Source organism: Nerophis ophidion, linkage group LG10 (genome assembly GCF_033978795.1).
Source record: "Nerophis ophidion isolate RoL-2023_Sa linkage group LG10, RoL_Noph_v1.0, whole genome shotgun sequence".
Classification (NCBI taxonomy): Eukaryota; Metazoa; Chordata; class Actinopteri; order Syngnathiformes; family Syngnathidae; genus Nerophis; species Nerophis ophidion.
This window is the reverse complement of record NC_084620.1, coordinates 55,990,466-56,013,474: the sequence shown is the minus strand read 5'-3', so window position 1 is coordinate 56,013,474 and position 23,009 is coordinate 55,990,466. Positions and strand designations below refer to the sequence as shown.

The 23,009-nt window shown below is 40.6% G+C and overlaps 1 protein-coding gene across 1 annotated transcript in view; it reads left to right on the top strand.

Annotated features, from left to right (window-relative positions):
• Window positions 1–23,009, top strand: part of gnsa (glucosamine (N-acetyl)-6-sulfatase a) — a 55,376-nt gene that overhangs the window by 9,874 nt on the left and 22,493 nt on the right. Inside the window, exons 2-8 of the mRNA XM_061914186.1 lie at window positions 1,206–1,265; window positions 1,349–1,555; window positions 8,184–8,249; window positions 8,369–8,467; window positions 12,959–13,126; window positions 18,759–18,841; window positions 18,917–19,035. Coding sequence (XP_061770170.1) covers window positions 1,206–1,265; window positions 1,349–1,555; window positions 8,184–8,249; window positions 8,369–8,467; window positions 12,959–13,126; window positions 18,759–18,841; window positions 18,917–19,035 — 802 coding nt within the window. The remainder of the gene's footprint in view (window positions 1–1,205; window positions 1,266–1,348; window positions 1,556–8,183; window positions 8,250–8,368; window positions 8,468–12,958; window positions 13,127–18,758; window positions 18,842–18,916; window positions 19,036–23,009) is intronic.

The window sequence follows — 23,009 nt, the reverse complement described above, 5'->3', positions numbered from 1 at the left end:
ATCAGCAAAGAGATGTTGTATGACGCTCGCAAACCGTCAGTAGATTGTTGTAAAATGCTGTCAAATATATTTCCGATGGTTTTCCGTTTCCGAACGTTGTCTCGGAGTGACTGAAAATATGCAAAGTTTTTGTCTGGTTTATCAGAGTGCATTTTCTTCAAATGTTCCAAAAGCCTCGAAGGTTTCATAGCTTCATTTGAAAACACTCTATCACACAGTAGACACATTGGTTGCTGTTGGTTGTGTGGTGCTGCGACAAATCCATATTTCCGATATTCCACACTATATTGCCGACACTTCTTTTTTGTTGGCTGTACCAAGGCCATACTTTATTCTGGAACAAAAAAATAAAACCATGTAAAATACAGCATTTTATCGCATTTCATAAATAGGCCTACTTAAAGACTAAAATGACAACATTGAAGGTATGAAAAGGAATTTACCCTCTCACGTATTCATTTTCTTCCATTTACTCACAGAAAATGGTGGCGGACGTGATCTAAGGCACGCCACCCACACAATGACACATGCGCGAACACGCATATATGCACACACACACACACACACACACACACACACACACATGCACACACAGGTACAAAGTCATATACATTCGTAACAATATATATCAGTGAATGCACCACCCTAACCAGCTCAACACAACACAACACGGCGCGTTCTGGCGAGTCCCCAATTTCATGTTGACTTGAACTCAAGATGATGTTGACCGCCAGAATGCTGTTTTTATTATAAGATAAAATTCTGAACATTACAAGCTTGAAATTACAAACCTGAGCTTTTGCTTTTGTAGTCTATGCTGTCGGATCTGACTGGGCCAGAGCGACGTGTGGTAACCGGACCCTGATGCGTCGTCCACTGACTCGTCCTGCTGCACCTGTTGTGTACAAATCGTCAAACAAACGTTAGAACTTCTGACTTCGACTTCGGACTGCCGCCCCCCTACCGCCCCCTTCTTCCTCACCGCCCCCCTAGATCTTTCCACCGCCCACTTTGGGAACCACTGAGCTAGACGAAGTGGCTGGGGAGAGGGAAGTCTGAGTTTCCCTGCTTAGGCTGTTGCCCCCGCGACCCGACCTCGGATAAGCGGAGGATGATGGATGGATGGATGGATGGATGGATGGATGTTCCAGCATGGAAATAAATGACATAGTCGTGCTGACTTTCCATGTTATGTTTCTCCTCAGAGTCCACTCAACAAGACCAAAAAACTGATCGGTGATGCGGGCATCTCCTTCACAAACGCAGTAAGTATTTTCTCTCCCATATATTTTTGGAAGCGGGACCTTTTTTTTAAGTTTAGTTGACTGCAGTTTGTGCCGTCCTCCAGTTTGTCGCCAGTCCGCTGTGCTGCCCCAGTCGAGCCAGCATCCTGACGGGCAAATATCCCCACAACCACCACGTCACCAACAACACCCTGGAGGGGAACTGCAGCAGCAAGGCTTGGCAGAAGAGCGAGGAGGCCAACACTTTCCCCGCTTTGCTCAACAACCTGGCCGGCTACCAGACCTTCTTTGCCGGGAAGTACCTCAACCAGGTGGGGAGCAGCTTTTTTTTTTGCACACAATATGAACACAACATGCATGTTTTTGTGATATGGGAGGAAATAGAGCTGGCCGATATATGCAATATGAGAATAGAAGAATAAAATTGAATAGAATGGACTTTATTGTCATTATATTTGTATATAACAAGATTTAAGGACTCCAACTTAAGGTGCGGTAGTGGAAGCAAATATGGAATAAAGATAAATCACATAAGTAATAAAGATAAATTAAAGCTGCAAGCAGCGATGGACGGGACCGACTTCTGCTAGTGTTTCCTGCCTTTACCCATTCAACATATCTTTACCTGCACATTACCTACCTTTCCTGCATCCTGGGGTCACACTGGTGCTTTTTTCTTTCACCCATACACGCTGGTGCTTCCTGCCATCACCCAGACAACATATCTTTACCTGCACATTACCTACCTTCTCTGTATCCTGGAGTCACACTGGTGCTTCTTTCTTTCACCCATACATGCTGGTGCCTCCTGCCATCACCCAGACAACATATCTTTACCTGCACATTACCTACCTTCCCTGCATCCTGGGGTCACACTGGTGCTTCTTTCTTTCACCCATACACTCTGGTGCTTCCTGCCATCACCCAGACAACACATCGTTACCTGCACATTACCTACCTTCTCTGTATCCTGGGGTCACACTGGTGCTTCTTTCTTTCACCCATACATGCTGGTGCTTCCTGCCATCACCCAGACAACATATCTTTACCTGCACATTACCTACCTTCTCTGTATCCTGGGGTCACACTGGTGCTTCTTTCTTTCACCCATACATGCTGGTGCTTCCTGCCATCACCCAGACAACATATCTTTACCTGCACGTTACCTACCTTCCCTGCATCCAGGTGTTAAACTGGTGCCTCCTTCTTTCACCCAGTCAACATATCTTTACCCGCACACTACCTACCTTCTCTGCATTGTGTGGTCACGCTGGTGCTTCCTGCTTTTAAGCGGCCATCTTGAGACGGCATCAGCGCAGCGGTTCTTTTGAAGGCTCGTAAAATCAAAACCGGAGCAGTTAGAAAAACTCTTTTGTCAACTTTTAATCAGAAAAGGTTCAATCTCTTCCCTGTGCGAGTTTGAAGCCGACACAACAAACGCGCTCAGAGGAGATGATGTTTAAAAAAAAGGTGACAGGTTTTCACAAAACTTTTGTTTTGAAGGGGTAATTGCCAACTTCCTGTTGATTTTTGCTGTGTGATGGTATGGGGGTGCATTAGTGCCCAAGGCATGGGTAACTTACACATTTGTGAAGGCACCATTAATGCTGAAAGGTACATACAGGTTTTAGAGCAACATATGTTGCCATCCAAGCAACGTTATCATGGACGCCCCTGCTTATTTCAGCTAGCCGACACAACAAACGCGCTCAGAAGAGATAATGTTTGAAAGAAGGTGACGGTCTTTACAAAACTTTTGTTTTGAAGGGGTAATTTCCAACTTCCTGTTGATTTTTGCTGAAGGATGTCAATTAATGAATTGTAGGTCTAAGTGAGACCTACATAGAAGTTTTAGTTTCATGTCTCTACGACATTCCTACCGGAAGTTACAAGCAGTTTTGTTTGTGTTTTCTTCCTAGGAGCAGTTTTGTCTGTGTTTTATTTCTAGGGGGCGCTCAAGCGCAATTTTGAGATTTAGGTTGTTGTTTTTTTCAATTAGATCGCAATTTTCACCAGTCCTGATGTGTGTGTGTCCAGTTTGGTGAGTTTTGAAGCATTTTAAGGGGGTCAAATTACAGCTCAAAGAGGCAAAAATGACAATTTTTAGGGAACTTTTGTTTTGAAGGGGTTTTTGCCAACTTCCTGTTGATTTTTGCTAAAGGAGGTTAAAGTATGAAATCTAGGTCGAAGTCAGACCTACATAGAGGTTTTTGTTTCATGTCTATACAACATTCCTACCGGAAGTTACAAGCAGTTTTGTTTGTGTTTTCTTCCTAAGAGCAGTTTTGTCTGTGTTTTATTTCTAGGGGGCGCTAGAGTGCAATTTTGAGTTTAAGGGATTTTTTTTTATTAGACCGCAATTTTCACCAGTCCTGATGTGTGTGTCCAGTTTGGTGAGTTTTGAAGCATTTTAAGGGGGTCAAATTACAGCTCAAAGAGGCAAAAATGAATTTTTTTTTAGGAAACTTTTGTTTTGAAGGGGTTTTTGCCAACTTCCTGTTGATTTTTGGTCAGTGTATGAAATCTAGGTCTAAGTCAGACCTACATAGGGGTTTTTGTTTCATGTCTCTGTGACATTCCTAACGGAAGTTACAAGCCGTTTTATCTGTGTTTTTTCCTAGGGGGCGCTAGAGCGCAATTTTGAGTTTTGGGTTTAGTTTCTTTGGATTAGATCGCAATTTTCGCCAGTCCTGATGTGTGTGTCAAATATGGTGGGTTTTGAAGCATGTTAAGGGGGTCAAATTACAGCTCAAAGAGGCGGCGGTATAATAATAATAATAAAACCTTAGAAATTCAATAGGGTCCTCTGTCCCAAAGGGACATCGGTCCCTAAAAATAAGAATTGAAGTAAACAGACTACTATCCAATAAAAAAAACAATAAGCAATCCTGTACAATATACAGAACAAAACAAGAGTACTGGAGTAATAATAAAGTAATGACAGTCAGTGTCGGACCTTTTGCACTCGAAGGGTAATATTGCACAGTAGGATATTTGGGTAGGATATTGTATATGGAATATACTCGATATATCGTGGTTTTGTCTCGGTGCGATATAGAAAATGACTATATGGTGATATTGTAGTTGCTTTTAGCTGCTGGCATTACACTACAGGCTTTTCTCACTCTTTCTTCTCACTGAGACATAAAACAAGCGCACCTTCTTACATACGTCACATACCGTCGCGCGTGCAACGTCATAAAGTGAGAGAGAGAAGGTGCCAATCTGGTAACAAATGCAGGAAAAAGAATTAATTCGCAAGAAAAACAGCACGGTTTACATCATCTGGCGGTGGTTTGGCTTCAAGCGGGAAGATGTCAAACAGACAACCGTATTTTGTTGCTATAAAAAGTAGCACTACTGCTAATATGTAGCATCATTTGAAAAGTCACCTGCTAGAGAATGAAGAGTGCTTGAAACTCCGCATGTCAACATCTCCGGCCGGTGCCACACCCACAAAATGCCGGAGCAACCATTTCCACAACACGGTATGAAAAAAATAGTCAACAACAGCAGGAACCTACCACATAGTGAAGGACATACACTATTTCAGGGGTGTCAAACTGAAATACAGAGTGGGCCAAAATTTTAAACGGAACAAAGCCGCGGGCCAAGGTTAAACAAATGAACCTTTTAATAGGGACCCAAACATGTTTTGCATTAAATATTGAACAAGCAAGGCTTAAATACCTTTGGTGACATTCAAAATCCAGTTTCAAATGATAATAATAATAATTTAAAAAATATCAATGGCATATCAAATAAAATTTAAATAAAAATGTTATGCCTTTTTTTCTATTTGCAATCTTCTGAGGTAAATATAAAAACATTTCCACAGGCTAATAATACATTTGAAAATAAAATAACAATAATGAATGAACCAAACATTCAAAGCCTTGAAGTAGCAAGAGAAAATGCATGAATAAAACGTTAATTATTGGTCAGTTTGCTGGAAGAGTTAGTGCTGCAAGGGGTTCTGGGGTATTTGTTATGTTGTGTTACGGTGGGGATGTTCACCCGAAATGTGTTTGTCATTCTTGTTTGGTGTGGGTTCACAGTGTGGCGCAAATTTGTAACAGTGCTAAAGTTGTTTATACGGCCACCCTCAGTGTGACCTGTATGGCTGTTGACCAAGTATGCCTTGTATTCACTTGTGCGTGTGTGTGTAAAAGCCGCAAATATTATGTGACACGCTGTTAGTATGGATTAAAAGCGGACGTGACGACAGGTTGTAGAGAACGCTAAAGGCAGTGCCTTAAATGCACGCCCCCAATATAGTTGTCCAGGTGGAAATCGGTAGAAATTCGGGAGAATGGTTACCCCGGGAGATTTTTGGAAGGGGCACTGAACTTCGGGAGTCTACCGGGAAAATTAGGAGGGTTGGCAAGTATGAGTATTAGCGGTGAATGCGGTGTTACAGCGGCACCGACGCTGTATAACAGCGGCGGGCCAGCTCTTATGCTAAATTGATATTACCTCAAGGGCCAAATTAAATTACACGGCGGGCCAGAGTTTGACACCCATGCACTGTTTGATTTCCTATCATGCAGCTCATTTTTATTTGACACTTATTGAAATATCTTGTGTGACATCATGCACAAAAGTGCACTTTATCTGTTTTGAACCATTATAGTGGCGTTCTGTATAAAAAGTGCACTTTAATTTAGTGTTGTTTTGATATGTCATCTTAGTGACATCATGCACAAAAGTGCACTTAATAGCTTGTTTTAAAATGTCTCTGACAATCTTGCACTTTCTGTTGTGGAAATGACATGAATGTTTGTGTCACTGCTTAATAACTGTTTAGTAAATGCGCTTTCTGTTGTGATTTCCCTCTCTGCATGAAAGTTTAAAAGTAGCATATATTAATGCAGTGTGATGAAGAATGTTTTAATGTAGACACATAGAATCATCAGACTGCTGTGGTTATATGCATCAAGTGTTCATTCAAGGCTAAGGCAAAATATCCAGATATATATTGTGTATCACGATATGGCCTAAAAATATCGAGATACTAAAAAAAGGCCATGTCGCCCAGCCCTAGTATGTATGTATGTATGTATATATATATTAGGGCTGGGCAACGATTAAACATTTTAATCAAAATTAATCGCACTATTTCTCTGATTAATCGCGATTAACTGCATTGTATACGCAAAGCCCAATAATGAATTCAAAAGTAGTGTGTAGTGCACCTTTATTGGAATATTCCCCCACATGAGGTGGCGACTTGTCCAGGGTGTACCCTGCCTTCCGCCCGATTGTAGCTGAGATAGGCGCCAGCGCCCCCCGCGACCCCGAAAGGGAATAAGCGGTAGGAAATGGATGGATGGATGAACAAAAGTGGCAAAACATTTGTTGTGCAAACACAATTTAAATCAGTCCTTGTTAAACAGTAGCAGTTAAATAGCATATTTTATGAAAATCAACTCCAAAATTGTAAATACAAACATTTAAGCTTATTACTACCACTGCCAGGGTATTTAAGTTATCCTGTTTGTTATGGAAAATAAATATAATCTACATACAAATCTCTGAGCCACAATCATAACATCTGAACAGGCAATTTCTGAGGTAACAGCAGAAACATTTTTTTTATCACGCATCTTATGTTTAAAAAACCTATATTATAGGTAGTGGGCTGTTTGAGGGAATTTTTGATCAAATTATCCGTAGTAGCAATATTAATAATGTTGTGTTTATTCTGCGTAGTGCACTTAAAATAATTATGACCATATCTAGGAATTGATATGATGGGAATTTTCCGATTGTTTGTTTGGTGCTTTGATAAACTGAACGCATCATATACATGGTACTATATTGTGATGTTATGAGCCAGGGAAAAAAAGAACTAGCCTACCCAGCATGCAACAGGAGTGACGAGCATGCGCGGTAGCCCGGTATAGGTTGTGTCGCCATGACGGCATTTTGTATGTTGTGATATGCACGCTCTGAAAGCAAACATTAAGAACTCAGCCAACACTCCTCGTCTGGATTATTCATAAATAGACAGACAACACATATACTCCGCTGCTTCACAGGCCGCTGGATGTAGCCGGCAAAGTATTCCCATGCTAGCTAGCCGGTCTAGCAAGCACGCGTCATTTAGTCCAAAACGGCCCGATCTATCCACATGCAGAATTGTCTGGCGGTCGTAAGTGATCCCGGAGTGACCACGCTGTAAGCCAGCCATGAAATTTGCAGAATTGTCCGGTATTTTTGCCAAATGTTCCATCTTTACCAAGAGCCCCTCGACGCCGAAGCCCATCCGGCCGACGCCATCTTGTTAAGAAAAGGCGTTAACAAAATAAAAGCATGTAAACAACATACGCAAATGTGCGATAAAATAATTGTCGGCATTAATAGATTGATGAGTTAACTCGTAATTAACGCATTAATTTGCCCACCCCTAATATATATATATATATATATATGTGTATATATATATATATATATGTATGTGTATATATATATATGTATGTGTATATATATATATATATATATATATGTATGTATATATATATTGCTCTCCATGTAATTTTTGATCAGGGTCATTTGGGTAATTTCTTTTGTTGTTTTTATTTGGAAAAGAGTAAACAGTTGTTTGCTAATAAATAGCTTCACGTGACCATTAAGCATTAGTGGAAAAAAGGTTTTTGTGTTATCATTCATATTCTCTGAAGAATGGTCAAAAACTCATAAATCCTCCCAGGGTATACAAACTTATTAGCACGACTTTGTTGTACATAAATACTATTATTTGTGCAGTACTCATCTAGTAAGTTCGTGTTTCCTCATGTGTGTTGCTATGACAACAAAGTTCCTTGTACATCACACTCACGTCAAGTTCAACGCAAAACTTTTTTTCAATATTTGAGCGTGTTTCCACCGACCTGGGCTTGCTTGTAGCGTAACTGAATAGGACTTTTTGTGTTGCAGTACGGCCACTCTGAAGCTGGCGGAGTGGAGCATGTTCCTCCCGGCTGGAACTACTGGGTCGGACTGGTAGGACTTCTTCCTTACATCGTAACGGGGCGTCTTTAAAAGTCCTCGGCCCAGAACTTGTGATCACAGCTCACGGTAAATGGATAATAACAACACAAAAATTGTGTTTTCCATTGAAGGAGAAGAATTCCAAATACTACAACTACACTCTGTCAGTGAACGGGAAGACGGAGAAACACGGAGCGGACTACGACAAAGATTACCTGACGGATGTCTTGGTGAGGATTCTTCTTCTTAGATTCTAATCCTCTATGCCAGAGTTTTTCAACCTTTTTCGAGCCAGGGCACATTTTTTTGCGTTGAAAAAATGCGGAGGCACACCACCAGTAGAAATCATTAAAAAAACGAAACTCAGTTGACAGTAAAAAGTCGTCGTCGCAATTGTTGGATATGACTTTAAAGGCTTACTGAAAGCCACTACTAGCGACCACACAGTCTGATAGTTTATATATCAATGATGAAATATTAACATTGCAACACATGCCAATACGGCCTTTTTAGTTTACTAAATTGCAATTTTTAATTTCGGGCCGAAGTATCCTGCTGAAACGTCGCGGTATGATGACGGGTGTGCGTGACGTCACGCATTGTAGAGGACATTTTGTTCCAGCATCGTTCCAAGCTATAAGTCATCTGTATTCATCGCATGTTTCCACAGTATTCTGGAAATCTGTGTGGCTGATCTTTTGCAATCTTTTCAATGAATATTGGAGACATCAAAGAAGAAAGCTGTAGGCGGGAAGCAGTGTATTGCGGCCGCCTTTAGCAACACAAACACAGCCGGTGTTCCGACATCTCTGTTTTTTAAGGCCTACTGAAAGCCACTACTACCGACCACACAGTCTGATAGTTTATATATGAATGATGAAATATTAACATTGCAACACATGCCAATACGGCCGGTTTAGTTTACTAAATTGCAATTTTAAATTTCCCGCAAAGTATCCTGTTGAAAACGTCGGTATGACTATAAGTAGTCTGCTTTAATCGCATAATTCCACAGTATTCTGGACATCTCTGTTGCTGAATCTTTTGCAATCTGTTCAATGAATATTGGAGACGTCAAAGAAGAAAGCTGTAGGCGGGAAGCGGTGTATTGCGGCCGCCTTTAGCAACACAAACACAGCCGGTGTTCCGACATCTCTGTTTTTAAAGGCCTACTAAAAGCCACTACTACCGACCACGCAGTCTGATAGTTTATATATCAATGATGAAATATTAACATTGCAACACATGCCAATACGGCCTTTTTAGTTTACTAAATTGCAATTTTAAATTTCCCACAAAGTATCCTGTTGAAAACGTCGGTATGACTATAAGTAGTCTGCTTTAATCGCATAATTCCACAGTATTCTGGACATCTGTGTTGCTGAATCATTTGCAATTTGTTCAATGAATAATGGAGACGTCAAAGAAGAAAGATGTAGGTGGGAAGCGGTGTATTGCAACACAAACCTAGCCGGTGTTTCCTTGTTTACATTCCCGAAGGTGAAGCTTTACTATGGAACAGAGCGGTCAAGCGAACATGCTTCCCGACCAGGTTTCGGTGAGAAAATTGTGCTAATAAGTCGGCTCTTACCGTAGACATGAGCGGAGCTTGCGTCCTCCTGCAGCTGCGGACTATTACTTCCTCCCACAGGAGACACTGGCGGTCACCACACCCCTCCGACTTTCAGGTACCATATAATCTCACTAAAACACTAGTAACACGATAAGCAGATAAGGGATTTTTCTGAATTTTCCTAGTAAATGTGTCTAATAACATCTGAATCGCTCTCACTGCCCTCGCCTTTTTTTTTTTTTTTTTTAAGTTTTTCTTTTTTTTTTTTTCTTTCCTAGTCTTTCACTCTCACTATCCTCATCCACGAAGCTTACATCCTCGCTGTAATTAATGGGGAAATTGACGCTTTCTCGGTCCGAATCGCTCTAGCTGCTGGTGGCAATGTTCAGATATGAGGAGCTCCACAACCCGTGACGTCACGCGCACATCGTCTGCTACTTCCGGTACAGGCAAGGCTTTTTTATTAGCGACCAAAAGTTGCAAACTTTATCGTTGATTTTCTCTACTAAATCCTTTCAGCAAAAATATGGCAATATCGCAAAATGATCAAGTACGACACATAGAATGGACCTGATATCCCCGTTTAAATAAGAAAATCTCATTTCAGTAGGCCTGTAGATCAGGGGTCACCAACACAGTGCCCGCGGGCACCAGGTCGCCCATAAGGACCAGATGAGTCGCCCGCTGGCGTGTTCTAAAAATAGCTCAAACAGCAGCACTTACCAGTGAGCTGCCTCTATTTTTAAAATTGTATTTATTTACTAGCAAGCTGGTCTCGCTTTGCTGGACATTTTTAATTCTAAGAGAGACAAAACTCAAATAGAATTTGAAAATCCAAGAAAATATTTTAAAGACTTGGTCTTCACTTGTTTAAATAAATTATTTTTTTTTTTTTAACTTTGCTTCTTATAACTTTCAGAAAGACAATTTCAGAGAAAAAATACAACCTTTAAAATGATTTTAGGATTTTTAAGCACATATACCTTTTTACCTTTTAAATTCCTTCCTCTTCTTTCCTGACAATTTAAATCAATGTTCAAGTACATTTATTTTTTTTAATTGTAAAGAATAATAAATACATTTTGATTTAATTCTTCACTTTAGCTTCTGTTTTTTCGACGAAGAATATTCGGGAAATATTTCTTCAAACTCATTATGATTAAAATAAAAAAAATATTCTTGCTGATCTAGAAAATCTGTAGAATTAAATTTAAATCTTATTTCAAAGTCTTTTGAATTTATTTTAAATTTTTTGTTCTGGAAAATCTAGAAAAAATAATGATTTGTCTTTGTTAGAAATATAGCTTGGTCCAATTTGTTATATATTCTAACAAAGTGCAGATTGGATTTTAACCTATTTAAAACATTGTAAAATTAATATTAATCAGGAAAAACTACTAATGATGTTACATTAATTATTTTTTTTATTTTTTCACAAAGATTCGAATAAGCTACTTTTTCTCTTCTTTTTTTCCGTAGAATTTTGAATTTTAAAGAGTCGAAATTGAAGATAAACTCTTTTAAAATTTAATTTTAATTTTTTTCGTGTTTTCTTCTCTTTTAAACCGTTCAATTAAGTGTTTTTTTTTCATCATTTATTCTCAAAAAAAAAAACCTTCCGTAAAATGAAAAAAAATGTACGACGGAATAACAGACAGAAATACAATTTATTTAAGTGTGTATCAAACTGGTAGCCCTTCGCATTAATCAGTACCCAAGAATAGCTCTTGGTTTCAAAAAGGTTGGTGACCCCTGCTTTATAGCATAACCAAGCATGCATCACTATAGCTCTTGTCTCAAAGTAGGTGGACTGTCACCACCTGTCACATCACACCCTGACTTATTTGCACTTTTTTGCTTGTGCTCCTATTTTGGTGGCTTTTTCTGTTTTTTGGGTATTTTCCTGTAGCAGTCATACCTTTTACACTGATGGTTGTGATATAAGCAACTTTAACGCTCTTACTAATATGCGCCGCACTCTGTGAACCCACACCAAACACATTCCTCTGGAGAACATCGGCTCTGTAACACATTATAAACGCACCATAACACTTACCCAGAATGCCATGCATCCATGACTCTTGGCCATATTATACACGCGCCCCCAACCCCGCCCACCTCAACCGGCGCACAGAGGGGGGAGGGTTGGTGCTAGCGGGGGGAATAATATAGCCAAGAGTCATAGATGCATGGCATTCTGGGTAAGTGGTATGTTGCGTTTATAATGTGTTACAGAGCCGATGTTCTCCAGAAATGTGTTTGGTGTGGGTTCACAGAGTGTGGCGCATATTAGTAAGAGTGTTAAAGACAAGTTGTTTTATATCACAACCATCAGTGTGATCTGTATGGCTGTGGAACAAAAAAAACTCCACCGCCATTTTGAAAAAGACGACTCGTGACGTAATGAATTTGACCCTTCTCTTTTGTGAATTATACATAGCGCTTTTTCTCTTGTGACTCAAAGCGCTTTACATAGTGAAACCCAATATCTAGGTTACATTCAAACCGGTGTGGGTGGCACTGGGAGCAGGTGGGTAAAGTGTCTTGCCCAAGGACACAACGGCAGTGACTAGGATGGCGGAAGCGGGAATCGAACCTGCAACCCTCAAGTTGCTGGCACGGCCACTCTACCAACCGAGCTACACCCCCGGCGGTAAAATAATTCAAGGCAGGCGCATATTACAAGGAAATACGGTATTTATATACATATTTATATAATATTTACATATTTATATAATATGTAACTACAAGCTCCATTCACAGACAAGAGTCCCATTGCTTTTATCAGCGGTCGAGCGAGTCAAAAGCCGAAAAAAAAATATATATATATATTTTATTTATTTTTTTGATTTTTGTTTGTTGCGGCCGTAATTCTTCCGTGGCGGGCCGCCACAAATAAATGAATGTGTGGGAAACCCTGACTATGCCTCCCGCTGTTTCCCAAAAATACAAAGCAATCAATCCGCCACCTACTGACATGAAAGAGTATTACACGGTTACTCTGCCGAGCTCCAGACAGCACCGACACTCAACAACAACACATCATTTTGCAGACTATAATTAATGCTTTGCAAAAAATATTTTTAACCCAAATAGGTGAAATTAGCCGCGGCACAGTGGTTGAAAAACAGTCTTCTCTCTCTCCCAGGCCAACATGTCCCTCAACTTCCTCCAATACAAGTCCAGCTACAAGCCCTTCTTCATGATGGTGTCCACGCCGGCGCCCCACTCGCCCTGGACGGCGGCCCCTCAGTACCAGGGCCGCTTCAACAACACCCGGGCGCCCAGAGACCCCAACTTCAACATCCACGGCAAGGTAGGACTTCTCCAAGAAATGGCGTTCGTGTGTCATGTTTACAAACACGTGTCTGAGTTCTGTTCCCACAATGATGCAAGTCTGAACTTGGACTTAAATTATACTTAAAGGGCCCCTCTAATGCGGAAGTTCATTTCATAGTTCTGGACATAAAAATGACGTCTACAAGTAAAAATGTCTATAGGAATCTTAGGAGAAGACGCAGCATTGACTGAAGTGGCGAGAAATTGGGCCGCCATCTTGAAGTGGTGATGACAAGCAGCCTAAACTGTAGAAAACAAAGATGGTGTTCAGCGTTTTGCTGCTCAAATGAGCGGACTGTTGAAAAAAGGAATCGGGGTATTACTTTTCGCAAGTAAGATTTAACATTACCGTACTATTGGTTGTATTTTGTGAAAAGAATATGACCACAGAGTTGAAACGGAGCAAAAATCTTCAATATTTGTTTGTGGAAATTGCAAAGAAATCTTCTGGAGGAGGATGACGACCTTACAGGGGTTTGGGTTACAAACATTCAGCCCCACCTAAAATAAAATTCACCAGCCGCCCCTGATTATGATGCATTCTCATTTTAGGCAAAGTATAACAGTATAATTGTAACCAGGAATAAGTCTTCAAGTAACAATATTCAAATACTAACATTGTTGGGTAAGACAGAATTTGGTTTCAATCTGAATCCAGTCAAACAGATTGGTGGTTTTAGCTGATATAAAGACTTTCAGGTGTTTATATACAGTATGTTTATGTTGAAGTATTTGGCAGAAGCTTTCATCCAAAGTGACATACATATAAAACAATGACTGTAAACATCTAAGGGAAGAATGTAATAGAAAATATTAATACAAAGTGTCAAGACAGAATCAATTTTCTGCTGCTGCAGCAACAGAGATACAATACAGTCTATGAGATATATAGATTGTTTATGTAGGATATATTTTTAGATAGTACTTTATTTATTCCGTCAGGAGAGTTCCTTCAGGAAAACTAAAATTTTCAGCACAATCCCATTCAAGATCAGACAAACATTACAGGGAGACAGAACAGGATCGCTGACGGGTCTGCCGGCTTCCAGCGCCCCTTACAAAAAAGGTGAGATACAGGTAAACAAGGGGCGGGGGGGGTAGAAGATTAAAATAAAATTTAAAAAATCGGTCTTAGCCTGGGCCCTGGAGAGGGCGTGCAGACTGAGGCAAAGGGAAAAAAACAACTCATAGCCATAGAACACATCCCTCTTACATGTGTGTAAGAGGGAAACATCAAAGAACACAGAGGACATTAAAGATATTAAAGCAGCTGATGCAACAAGACACGTCTACATACAGTTATGAATAAAAAAGTAAAAGAAACATATACACTGTGGTGGCCTCTGCGGTATTCCACGCCATTGTCCGCTGGGGTGGAGGGAGCATGGCCAGAGACCGGAGCAGACCCAACAAAGCAACCAAGACAGCCGACTCCACTCTGGGCCAGTGTCCAGTCCGATTGGATGAGTGAGGATACGTCCAAGGAGACTGAGGTGTCCGACACCTGCTCACCCAGCCAGGTTATATATACATATGTATGTATATATAACCTCATCATATTGTTTCTTCAATTTAAAAATAGCTGACTGTTTTTTTTCCCCCTTCTCTGGGATTATATTCCCAGTTTTGATCTCGGACGTCTGCTCACTAGCATATAAGAATATTCTATTACTGTTAAGCAAACTATGAATAATAATCAATCAATCAATGATTATTTATGTAGCCCTAAATCACAAGTGTCTCAAAGGGCTGCACAAACCACAACGACATCCTCAGTAGGATAAGGGCAAGCACATTGTGTTGGTCAGTGTAGTGACACAACACACACACATATAAGTGATAAGAGGAGGACTAACATTGTGTTGGTCGGTGTAGCACCACACATATACACACACACACGTGATAACAGGAGGACTAACATTGCGTTGGTCAGTGTAGTGACACAACACACACACACAGATGTGATAAGAGGAGGACTAACATTGTGTTGCTCGGTGTAGCAACACACATATACACACACACACGTGATAACAGGAGGACTAACATTGCGTTGGTCAGTGTAGTGACACACATATATACACACACACACACACGTGATAACAGGAGGACTAACATTGCGTTGGTCAATGTAGCAACACACAACACACACACACGTGATGAGAGGAGAACTAACATTTTGTTGGTCAGTGTATTGACGCACACACACAACACAAACACACACAAGTGATAAGAGGAGGACTAGTATTGCGTTGGTCAGTGTAGCGACACACATATACACACACACGCATGTGATAACAGGAGGACTAACATTGCGTTGGTCAGTGTAGTGCCACACACACACAACACAAACACACACAAGTGATAAGAGGAGGACTAGTATTGCGTTGGTCGGTGTAGCGACACACATACACACACACACACATGTGATAACAGGAGGACTAACATTGCGTTGGTCAGTGTAGCGACACACACACACCGACACACATACAGATACACACTCACATACAGACACACACACACACGCATACACAGACACACACACACACATATAAGTGATAATAGGAGAACTAACATTGCGTTGGTCAGTGTAGCGACACACACACACAACACAAACACACACAAGTGATAAGAGAAGGACTAGTATTGTGTTGGTCAGTGTAGCGACACACGCACACACACAGATACACACACACACACATGTAAGTGATAAGAGGAGAACTAACATTGCGTTGGTCAGTGTAGTGACACACACACACAACACAAACACAAGTGATAAGAGAAGGACTAGTATTGTGTTGGTCAGTGTAGCGACACACACACACGTACACACACAGACACACATACAGATACCCACACGCATACACACACACACACATACAAGTAATAAGAGGAGAACTAACATTGCATTGGTCAGTGTAGTGACACACACACACAACACAAACACACACAAGTGATAAGAGGGGGACTAGTATTGTGTTGGTCAGTGTAGCGATACACACGCACAGACAGACACATACAGATACACACACACATACACACACACAACACAAACACACACAAGTGATAAGAGGAGGACTAGTATTGTGTTGGTCAGTGTAGCGACACACACACACACACACACAGACAGACATACACACACACATGTAAGTGATAAGAGGAGAACTAACATTGCGTTGGTCAGTGTAGTCACACACACACACAACACAAACACACACAAGTGATAAGAGGGGGACTAGTATTGTGTTGGTCAGTGTAGCGACACACACGCACAGACAAACACATGCACATACAGATACACACACACATACAGACACACACGCATACACACACACACATACAGACACACACACACACACATACAGACACACACACACATACAGACACACACGCATACACACACACACATACAGACACACACATACAGACACACACACACAGACACACACACACATATAAGTGATAAGAGGAGAACTGATATTGCGTTGGTCAGTGTAGTGACACACACACACACAACACAAACACACACAAGTGATAAGAGGAGGACTAGTATTGTGTTGGTCAGTGTTGCGACACACACACACACACACATACAGATACATACAGACACACACACATGCATACACACACGCACGCACACACAAACACACATTCAGATACACACACACACACACACACATACAGACACACGCATACACACACACACATGTAAGTGATAAGAGGAGAACTAACATTGCGTTGGTCAGTGTAGCGACACACAACACAAACACACACAAGTGATAAGAGGGGGATTAGTATTGTGTTGGTCAGTGTAGCCACACACACGCACACACAGACACACGCACATACAGACACACACGCCTACTCACACACGCATACACACACACATTCACACACACACACACATAAGTGATAAGAGGAGAACTGATATTGCGTTGGTCAGTGTAGTGACACACACACACAAGACAAACACACACAAGTGATAAGAGGAGGACTAGTATTGTGTTGGTCAGTGTAGCGACACGCACACACACACACACACACACACATATAAGTGATAAGAGGAGAACTGATATTGCGTTGGTCAGTGTAGTGACACACACACACAGACACATGCACATACAGATACACACACACACACACACATACACACACACACATATAAGTGATAAGAGGAGAACTGATATTGCGTTGGTCAGTGTAGTGACACACACACACACAACACAAACACACACAAGTGATAAGAGGAGGACTAGTATTGTGTTGGTCAGTGTAGCGACACACAAACATATAAGTGATAACATTGCGTTGGTCAGTGTAGTCACACACACACACAACACAAACACACACAAGTGATGAGAGGGGGACTAGTATTGTGTTGGTCAGTGTAGCGACACACACGCACACTCACACAGACCCACATACAGATGCACACACACACATACAGACATACACCTACGCACGCACACACAGACACACATTCAGATACACACACACACACATACGGACACACACACACAAACACACACACACATATAAGTGGTAAGAGGAGAACTGATATTGCGTTGGTCAGTGTAGTGAGACACACACACAACCCAAACACACACAAGTGATAAGAGGAGGACTAGTATTGTGTTGGTCAGTGTAGCGACACACACACACACACAGACCCACATACAGATACACACACACATACAGACACACACACACGCATACACATACGCACGCACACCCAGATACACATTCAGATACATACACACACATACAGACACACACACACACACACACACACACACACATATAAGTGATAAGAGGAGAACTAACATTGCGTTGGTCAGTGTAGCGACACACACACATACACACACACACATAGAGATACATACACACATACAGACACACACTCACACATATAAGTGATAAGAGGAGAACTAACATTGCGTTGGTCAGTGTAGTGACACACACACACACACACATATAAGTGATAAGAGGAGAACTAACATTGCGTTGGTCAGTGTAGCGACACACACACACTTACACACACACACACACATAAGAGATACATACACACATACAGACACACACTCACACATATAAGTGATAAGAGGAGAACTAACATTGCGTTGGTCAGTGTAGCGACACACACACACACATATATAAGTGATAAGAGGAGAACTAACATTGTGTTGGTCAGTGTAGCGACACACACACACACAACACAAACACACAAGTGATAAGAGGAGGACTAGTGATGTGTTGGTCGGTGTAGCAACACACACACGCACATACACACACACAGACAACGGCATACACACACACACACACACACACACATATAAGGGATAAGAGGAGAACTAACATTGTGTTGGTCAGTGTAGCGACACACACACACACAACACAAACACACAAGTGATAAGAGGAGGACTAGTGATGTGTTGGTCGGTGTAGCAACACACACACGCACATACACACACACAGACAACGGCATACACACACACACACACACACACACATATAAGGGATAAGAGGAGAACTAACATTGCGTTGGTCAGTGTAGCGACACACACACACATACAGACACACACACACGCGGACTAACCTAAGATGTGCGTCAGGACAAGCACTGGCTGATCCGGCAGGCCAAGACGCCCATGACCAACTCCTCCATCAACTTCCTGGATGATGCCTTCAGGAGAAGGTCAGTTCCTCCCTCGTTCCTCACATCCATCCTGCATCAATGTCGGCGTGTTGACCTTCACGTGTCCTTGGCAAGGTGGCAGACTCTGCTGTCCGTGGATGACTTGGTGGAGAAGGTGGTGAAGGGCTTGGAGGCGAGAGGAGAACTGGACAACACCTATGTCTTCTTCACCTCAGACAACGGCTACCACACAGGTGCGTCAATCTTCATTCCATCCATTTTCTACCGCTTATAATACAATGTTTGTTATTTGAGTATTTGTGGTGTTATTTCAACTGTACAGAGTTCCCTCCTTGGACGCTGGTCTTACTTTACAAAAAATACTCACTTTAAGTGAAATCCGTGTAGTAAAAGTAGATTTTTTTATTTTATTTTTTTGTTTTTTATGTTTTCTTTCATGAATGACATTTATTGTGCGGTAACTTCATCCATTAAGTATGTAATAATAATGATTTGCATTTATTTACATTAATTTTCTGACAGTATGTAATAATATTTAAGTGTTTTTTTGATACCTTAAAGTAGACAAAAACAGTGTAGTTGTCCATCCATCCATCTTCTTCCGCTTATCCGAGGTCGGGTCGCGGGGGCAACAGCCTAAGCAGGGAAACCCAGACTTCCCTTTCCCAAGCCACTTCGTCTAGCTCTTCCCGGGGGATCCCGAGGCGTTCCCAGGCCAGTGTAGTTGTCACGTTTTGTAAACCAGGGGTGTCCAAAGTGCGGCCGGGGGGCCATTTGCGGCCCACAGGTAGATTTTTAACGGCCCCACGGCACATTGTAAAAATACTATTAAAAAAACAAAAACATAAAAGAGCAAACAGGTGAAATGTAACAAGAAAATGTTGCAACGTTGACTCCAATAACACAAAGCTGCCATGCAGGCTGTTTCTTTCTTTAAAAAATAATAATGAATCAAAATCAATGACATTTAAGGCTCCAAAAAACTCACATTAAATATTCCACTTTGAGATATTCTTTGGGGAAAATGTTGCATATTTTGTGTTTGCTATGTAAAAAAGTAAGCTTTTTTTTTTTTTTAATTTGTTTTAAAAAGGGCCTAAAACAGGGGTGCCCATTACGTCGATCGCGAGCTACCAGTCGACCGCGGTGGGTGTGTCAGTCGATCTCCAGCCAGGCTTTTTTTTTAAAATAGACCTAAAAATGAGTGATCATCAATCTTCACCAAGACGTCACTTAAATGACATTCACGGTACAGGAGGGTCTTGTGAGATGACGCTGGCTGCTGCAAGATCATTATTATGAAAATATGACCGAGAGGAAGGCGAGAAACACTTTTTATTTCAACAGATTCTCGCGCCGTACCTTCCGTCAGGGCTTTTATTGTGAAGATAGGAAATGTGCAGTCGGCCTTTAGAGTTTTGACGGGAGGGACGGCGCGAAAGTCTGTTGAAATAAAAAGTGTTTCTTGCCTTCCTCTCTGTCATTTTTTCATAACAATGAACTGGCAGCAGCCAGCGTCATCTCACAAGACCTTCGGGTGCTGTGAATGTCAATCAAGCAAGCTACGGAATTTGCCGCCAATGTTTTTCTTGTAAAGTGTATGGAAGCTGGATGAATTAGATGCCAAAAACCAACCACTTTCATGTGGTATTGTACAGAAAGGACAACTTTTTTTCTCCCCCATTTGAAAATGCTGGCGTTATCATCATTACTGTCTGATTCCAATCAATGCAAGTCATCAGAATCAGGTAATACACCAACTTATATTCTTGTCTTTGTGAAAGAAAGACATCTATATGTGTTACACATGCTTGTATTATCATTAAACACATTTAACTTGTTTACAAAAATGTCTCTTTCATAAATGAATAAATATAAATGATATATATAAATGAGGTAGATCCCCTCTAGTTGGTCAGTTGAAAAGTAGCTCGCCTGCAGAAAAAGTGTGGGCACCCCTGTTCTAAAACGAACAAACAAAAAAACATAAACAAAAAAATGTGTAATCTGAAATTGATCTGCAGGTTATTGTGTTAAAAGTAAATAAATAAATAAATGGGTTGTACTTGTATAGCGCTTTTCTACCTTCAAGGTACTCAAAGCGCTTTGACACTACTTCCACATTTACCCATTCACACACACATTCACACACTGATGGAGGGAGCTGCCATGCAAGGCGCCAACCAGCACCCATCAGGAGGAAGGGTGAAGTGTCTTGCTCAGGACACAACGGACGTGACGAGGTTGGTTCTAGGTGGGATTTGAACCAGTGGCCCTCGGGTTGCGCACGGCCACTCTCCCACTGCGCCACGCCGTAAACAGTTAATAAAATGTATAATTTATTTTTTAACACTTTAATGAGTCGGATCCCCAATTATTTTGCTTTTAAGTGTCATTGCTCAAAAAATAACAACAATATTGAATTAAAATCAATGTTGTTATGAGTTATTGACCTTTTTAAGGCTTGAATTATTATATAATCTCAAATAGTCCACTTAAAAATTTTATTGGGTGAAAATATTACGTATTTCGTGTTTTTTTCCATAAAAAAAATGGGTTTTCTTTGACAAAAAGAGCATACAACTTAAATCTTTAATAACGTTATATTGACAGATAGACCTAATGTTGATCTAGAACAGGGGTCGGGAACCTTTTTGGCTGAAAGAGCCATGAAAGCCAAATATTTCAAAATGTATTTCCGTGAGAGCCATATCGTATTTTTTAACACTCAATACAACTAAGTGCGTGCATTTTTAAGTAAGACCAACATTTTTAGAGTATAATAAGTCTCTTATTCTTTTTAATAACATTGTTATTCTGAAGCTAACCAATAATAAATAAAATGTCATGTCTGTTGATCATGTTTTTGTTTGTCCTTTGGACTCTTTAAGTTCCTGTTTTTTTTCCACTCCCTTGTCTGGTTTTCTTTGGTTACTCATTTTGTCCACCTGTCTCTGGTGGACAAAATGCCCGCTCACCTGCTTCCCGAGCACTAATCAGAGGCAGTATTTAAGCTCGTCTTTGCCAGTCAGTCGCCCTGTGTTGACTTGTTTCATGCCTTGCCATAGTTTCGTGCTTCATGCCATGCCAAGTAAGTTTTGTTTGATTTATGTTCTTAGTCTGTTTATGCGTTAGCTTTGTTCCTTAGCCCAAGTTGTGCCTCTGCTGTTTGTATGTTTTTACCTAAATGCCATGTCCCGAGTAGTCCGTCTGCCTTCCTGGGAAAACGACCCCCCCCATCATGACATAAAATACTTCTTACCATTAATGCGACTTCTTGAACAGGTGCGGTAGAAAAACGGATGGATGGATTTAAATGCATGAGAATGTTTTATATTTTGTACGTTATTTTTAGCACTATGATTACCAGCGAAATTATTCATAATTATCGCCTTAAGCAATGTCAGCTAAGATTTGTCTGAGAGCCAGATGCAGTCATCAAAAGAGCCAAATCTGGCTCTAGAGCCATAGGTTCCCTACCCCTGATCTAGAGATATAAACCTTCAATATTTATAAAAATAATAATACTGAATAATGACACATTTTTTATATATTTTTTGACCAAAAACCCTTTGATCAAGCCTGAGTGGAGGCCCAAATGTATATTTTTGTATACATGTATTGGTTTTTAACATAAAAAATATGAAAATGGCCCCCGCTTGCTTTGATTTTTCAGTGGAAAAAGTTTGGACACCCCTGGTGTAAATGGTAAATAAAAATAGAATCCTTTTCAACTTATATTCAATTGAATAGACTGCAAAGACAAGATATTTCACGTTCACACTGAGAAACTTTTTTTTTTTTTTTTTTGCAAATAATCATGAACTTATAATTGAATGGCAGCAACACACTTGGAATGTGACCCATGCTAACTGTTAGCATGCTAACATTTTGAGCAAATTTTACAACCATTTATACAGAGTCATATAACTTGGATGATTCATTTTTGTAATCAACCTGACATAAACCTTGATAATAATATTTGGGATTAACACCAATTTATTTGACACTGTAAGTAGGTTAGATAAAATTATGGAATATGATCAGAATCAAGAGTAAGATGACTAATTCAGTGTTAACATTTGAGTGGGCCTCGGGCCCCTCAGTAGTGGACAAGTTGGGCCCCCAGGACAATGATGTTAAGAACTGTTGCTCTAAGATAATAATAATATCCTCCATGACAGCAAACAAACAGCATTTCTTTGTA